The 6,113-nt window shown below is 54.6% G+C and overlaps 1 protein-coding gene across 1 annotated transcript; it reads left to right on the top strand.

Moving 5' to 3' along the window:
* Positions 1–3,421: 3,421 nt before the first annotated feature.
* Positions 3,422–4,570, top strand: ISF_10012 (CDP-diacylglycerol-inositol 3-phosphatidyltransferase PIS; the record flags this gene model as incomplete). Its single annotated transcript, XM_018853610.1, has 3 exons — positions 3,422–3,638; positions 3,728–4,104; positions 4,175–4,570. 3 exons carry the CDS (start codon positions 3,422–3,424, stop codon positions 4,568–4,570), a joined length of 990 nt encoding a protein of 329 aa, XP_018699201.1.
* Between the last annotated feature and the right edge of the window lie 1,543 nt (positions 4,571–6,113).

Raw genomic sequence — 6,113 nt, forward strand, 5'->3', positions numbered from 1 at the left:
ATAAACATACTATGCACTAACAACGCACCTCTAGTTTCTTTTATAGTACAGATTATCCGTCCTGTATACCGCATACGGGCCGGCGGCTCCCAACACCCTTCCCGGCTTTACTCTTTTCTCCAAGCTGAGGATGGATACACACAGCAATTGCGTTTCTGTAAAAGCTCAATGTCACCGGTTTTCGTTTCTGACATCTATCTATATGCGCAACTTGTGTTGTCGCACAGCACGTCAAGCTCAGCCATCACCACTGAAACCACAGGAAGAGGGCCGCAGGGCCACGTCATGCGGATCGGGCTATTCAAGCCCGACGCCCACTCTATTCGCGGCCGTTGGAGTGAAACAAGCGTTTCCGTGTTTCTGAGTTGCCCTCACTTTTGAGGTCAAGCAGAGAACTAGACGAGTTTTGAGCCATGTCATGATGCATTGAAGTATTGCGACAGCTGGAAATGGCGCCTCGAGGTGTAAGCCAAGACGTTATTGGCGAGCCACCTGTGCAGGGCTGTCGTCGGGTCAAGACGGGTAATAAGCCTGGGTCTAAAATGATTCACATTTAATTTCCGATGACAATATATTGCTTGGAGACGAAAATTCGCCAATCAATTAGATGTCGTGATACCTGCACGGAAGAGCAACGAATAACTCCCGTCTGGCGTTACCTGCATGTAATGACCTGCGGTGCCATGTCAGTGCATCGGCGCTGCAGCCCCGAGACCTTATCTTTGCAGGAGGCCGAGACAAAGTAACGGGTCATTTCACCGCTGAGAATTATACAAGTGCGATGCTGGAGTAGCAAAGAGGCGGAGCTGAGTATACGTGGGACAGTACATGACTGTGGTTGAGCTGTGACATTTGACAAGAGCGAAATATACAGAATCCGTGACCCGAAACAAATTGGATACGAAACTTGCTACATTTACTTCTTTGTTACTGGATTTGTGTGCTGTTGCTCCGAGTTGCATGCTTTCATTATCCTGTGACAACAAGAAGACAACCAAGATCTCACACCGCCAGTCTCATGTTGCACAGCTTGGAGTAGACAAGGCAGGCGGATTATTCGTAGATGTGTCGTTTTGATAGAGGGAAAGAGGGACAAGCAACATCAAATTGTTGAAGAAACAGAAACCTATAATTAGACCTGAGTCGGGACGGTAAAGCGAGACATTCATTACCAGAATGACGTAGCCCTTGGAAACCAAGCGCCACACTACCATGCCTCTTATTGTGAGGGGATTGAATGCTTTGACTGCGCCAACCTTCATAGCGGGTTTATTAGCAAAGACCCAGAGCCGCAGCGGCGTCTACTGCGGCTCGTTGGTGTCCAGATGCGGTGCGTGCCGCCGCCGCGCCCGGCACACCGACTTGGGACGACCAGTCGGCGGCGATGAGTACGAAGTAACCCGCTAGTAGCAGAGGAAAACACCAGTGCGTCAATACGACGAGGAATGAAAAGGAACGCACAGTAGCCCATGGGAGGCAACGCCCATACTTCCAAGTAGTCTTGCGGGAGCGCGGTGCTTGGGACAGGCCAGTGACGAAGAGGAGACCTCGACGGCCTCGGGATCTTCCTTTGCGTCTTTGAACGCGCGAAAGAATGCAGGCGGGGTTCTATGCGACCAGAATCCCACCAAAGATGCACGGAACGGCCAATGCGGACCAACATTGGGATCCGGTTGCGGACCTGTATAAGCGAACGAAGACATTCGGGGACGGGGCGAAGGGTTCGACTAAGGAAGCCTAGGCCATCTTGCCTGGTTTCACACAGAATGAGCGAGACGATGTAATAAATTCCTTTGATCTTATGGACGTGACAGATGCTCGAGCACGTGGGTAGGGTTTGGGGTTGATCATTGCTCGACGGCTTGATAACCAGGGTCCTCGTCCCCCGTCCCCCCGCAAATCCCGCCCCGCGCCGCCCCAGAGCGAGCCGCGGCGGAGCGGGCACCGAGGAGGGAGGTGGGTGGTGGGAGAATGGCATGTGAGGTTGAGGGAGTTTGCGGTGTGCGCGTCAAAGTTGCAGGCCTATCTTTCCTCGCTCACGGCCCAAAAATTATCCCAGGGCCAAGCCAAATGCCAGGAATATGCGCAAGGAAGGGTGGAGCGGACTGCGTGGCAGGATGCAGATGCTAGGTAAGTGAAAGGGCTGCTGTGTGCTGGCAACGGTTGGTTGTTTACGATAAGACTCCATGTGAGGTAGGGTCAGCCGCCAACCTAGCTGCTCGTCTTCATGGCCATATAATACGTGGTGAGGCTGGTGGGGAGACGAGGCGAGATGCCTCGGCGACAGCTCCGTCGGCGCTTGGCCGACTGGGCGGGCAGCTACCACGTACATTAGTAGCTAATGCAAGCCCGTCATCTGTGCAGTACGACAAAGCGAGGCTTAGGCCGGGAGCATAACGATATCAGTGGGATTGAGTTCGATGATGTTTGTTTGGATAAGCATTCTTTTTCGGGGAGTCAAATCTAACGATATGATGTTCAATGGGCGGCAATTTTAATATTCAGAGTCAAGTAGTTAAAAGCAAAGTGAAAAGTTGACAGTATTAAGAAAGAAAAAAAAACCTTCAAGGGCTACCTTGACGTTGATAAGGCTCTCGCTCGCTACTTGAGCTACCTGAGGGCGGAGTGGGTTGGCATGGATTATGGCGTTGCGGAGTTTAGTGAGTGTTGGAGAGGAGGGGCTCTTTGACTGTTTGATACCTAAGAATGGTAACTTGCTTGTGGTGAGTGTGGTGAGGCTGTAGTTATTGATCGTTGACCAGTCTGTGTGGAGAGCACAGATAGGTACATAAGTACCTAGGGAGAAGGTATCAAGACTTGGCCTTCCTGGACGAAACTCGGGGACCTTGGCGATGTGAGAGAAGCGGTAAGGATTTTGTTTACTTCAGTGTAGCAGAAACTGAAATATTGGCGAAGAAAGAAATTGAAGGACTTAGGAAAAAGCCATAAAAAAAAGAGCAAGTCAAGGTACTGCTGCCATCTTTTTACTTCGAGGTCCCATGTTGGGTACCTGCCTCGGAGGTGTGAGTGGCAATGCCTGCACACCTACGTAACTGGCTCCCTCCCCTCCTGAATCCATCCACACCTTGAAGCTCTTCCACCTACCGACATTTTTTTTCTTTCATTCTTCACTTTCCACTTTCTTCGCTTCGTGTCCACTCCTTATCTATCCATTCGACCATCTCTATCATTTCCACCCCTTTCCGATTTGCAATTTTCTTTAATCAGATACATTCGGCGCGCGTCCCCTCTCCCCATCGCGCCGGACCGACCGACCCTTCGATAAAAAATTAAGCTTCGTTGGGTGACTTCGACCCCTGTCCGGAACCATCGGTCCAACTCTCGACGACTCAACCTCGACCCTCCCGCTCGCCCTTCCGTCCGGCATCTTTTTTCCAGACAGCTTGCTGTTTTCTCGACCATGTCCGCCCGCTCGACCAGACGACGATCCGCGCGCAACCGCGACGCTGCCGCCCTGTCCGCGTCCGACGATGAACACCAGCCCCAGACCAATGGCGCCGTCACCATGAATGGCAACGGCTCTGCCCACGCCCACGTTCACGTCGTCGCTAGAAGCTCCGACGAGGACAAGGATGAGGAGCGCGAAAACATCTTTCTCTTCTGGCCCAATCTCATCGGTACGTCGCCCCCCGCGCGCAACCCCTTCTTCTCCTTGCCCCCAGCTACCCAATCCCTGTCAATAGACTGACACTTCCCTCTCCCTCAGGCTACTCGCGAATCGTCCTCGCCATCGCCTCGCTCTACTACATGCCCCTCCATCCGCGAACCTGCGCGTTCCTCTACAGCATCTCGTGCCTGCTCGACGCCCTCGATGGTTACGCTGCCCGCGTCTTTGAGCAGTCGACCCGCTTCGGCGCCGTCCTCGACATGGTTACCGATCGCTGCACAACCTCGTGCCTCCTCGTCTTCCTCTCCTCTGCCTTCCCCCGCTGGGCCATTCTCTTTCAAGCCCTCATCGCCCTCGATTTCTCCAGTCACTACATGCACATGTATGTTACGCTTGTCGTTGGCGGCGCCGACTCGAGCCACAAGAACATTGACAAGAGCAAGAGCTGGCTTTTGAACCTCTACTACACCAACAGGGTTTGTGCCCCTTGACAACCGGATCTTCCATCCCGTCAAAACCTTTACTGACCAGTCACAACACTTCTAGACTGTCCTCTTCATCTTCTGCGGTCTCAACGAGCTCTTCTTCATCGCTCTCTACCTCCTCTCCTTCTCCTCGCCACTCCTCTCCCCTCACCTCATCAGGTCGGTCGAGGAGTCGAGCGGCACCCCTATCCAAGCCGGCGCCCCCATGAACGCCTCGCTGCTCAAGCAGTTCTTCCCCGACCCCTACAGCGCCGCCGCCCTCGAGCTCGCCCGCGCCAACAAGATGGATTCCACCGTTCCCTGGATCCTCGCCGGCATCAGCTTTCCTATCATGTTTGCCAAGAACGTCATTAATGTCGTCCAGCTGGTAAAGGCCAGCAGGTGGCTCGCCGAGGTCGATATTCAGGCCCGCAAGGCCCAGGGACTTCCTCGCAAGCCCAAATCCAAGCGTGTGTAGACGTCATTGGCACCATGACGACGCACCGCTTCGTGGCAAGATTCGTTACCGACATGAATATTCCACCAGCTCTGCCGGATCAATCTACATGCTTTAAGCAATTCGGGCATGTTGGGCTTTCATTTTGGAAACCTAATTTGGCAATAACATGGAGCAAGACTCCCGCCATCGTCAGCTGCCCTCTGACATTTGCATTATTTCTTCATTTCGGCGTGATATTTAATGGCTGGAAGAACAGCAAGGACCTTTTTCTTTCATGCCACACCAGGATTGATATTTACGAACTGAAACTGCTCGACGGGAAAAGGGGGGCATTTTGAAGCACGGAGACACAGGTTGGTGGTATTTGGTGTAACAAAATAGGGCTGGACGGTTTTTTTCTTCATTCGTTCTTTCTTCATCGAACGGGGAATTTGCAGGATTTTTGGGCGCACAATCTCTCGGCTTTTCGTCTATTTGCTGCTATTTGTCGTTATCTTTGTGTTTTCTAACAAGGTACATTTGTATACATACTTTCAACGCACAAAGTCAGACCACGTCGGCCAGTTCTATATCTTTTTAATTAATGAACAATTTTTATTAGCATGATGTGACAGAGAGCGGAATATATATTGTGTTCCTCGCTTTGCAAATGCCAAATATGCTATCGTTTCCATGACCACCCATTTATTCCCTCTAGACCGTCCTCTACATGTATGTAACCAGCCCTTGCAAGACCTCTATGTATATGCCGTTGCTATCGTAAAAAGGAACATGCATTGTTTTGGACAGCACCCCTCCGTCATCATCCACAGCCTGGCTCGTCACCGGCCGCACCCGTCGCGTGTCCGTGGATGCCGCCGTCCAGGATCAGCCCCTCGTTGTCGTCCTGGTCGTCCTGCACGCGGCGCCAGCCCTTGCGCTGCTCGCGCCGCCTCCGCACCGCTTCCTTGTCCTCCTCCTCCGTCGCCGCCGCTGGGTCTTCCTCGGCGTCGTCACCGCCTGCTGCTGCCTCCTTGCCCTTGGGCGGTTTGAAGACGGGCCTCACGAGCGATCCTAGCAGCGGGTTGCTGCTGAACGCGCCGCCGCCGCCGCCGCCGCCGCCTCCCGTGACCGCGGCGGCCGCGGCGCTCCGGGAGAGGATCGTCTCCTCCTCCTCGCCCTCATCCTCGGGTGGCGTGCGCGGACGCTCGGCGGGGGCCATCTTGCGCACGACGCGGCCGTTGACCAGGTCGATGCTCAGCACCTGCTGGCGCTTCTCGTACTCGGGCCGCGCGTTCCACTCCATCTCGCGGAGGATGCGCTGCTGGCGCTTGAGCTCGCGCGCGCGGTCCTCGGGCGTCGCCCACATGCTCCCTCCCGTGCCGGCGACGGCGGCGCTGACGTCAAAGTCGGACGCCTCGTCGCGGACCGTGGTGCGCTGCGCGTTCTCCGCCTGGAAGTTGAGGAGCTTGTCGCGGTGGGCGCGCGCTGAGGCGGCCGCCTCCGCGAGCGAGGGGCCGGCCTCGACGGCGGCGGTGCCAAAGTTGCCGCGGGGCTGTGAGAAGGGCGCGGGGGCGCGGGC

This window comes from Cordyceps fumosorosea (genome assembly GCF_001636725.1).
Source record: "Cordyceps fumosorosea ARSEF 2679 chromosome Unknown scaffold_144, whole genome shotgun sequence".
Lineage (NCBI taxonomy): Eukaryota > Fungi > Ascomycota > Sordariomycetes > Hypocreales > Cordycipitaceae > Cordyceps > Cordyceps fumosorosea.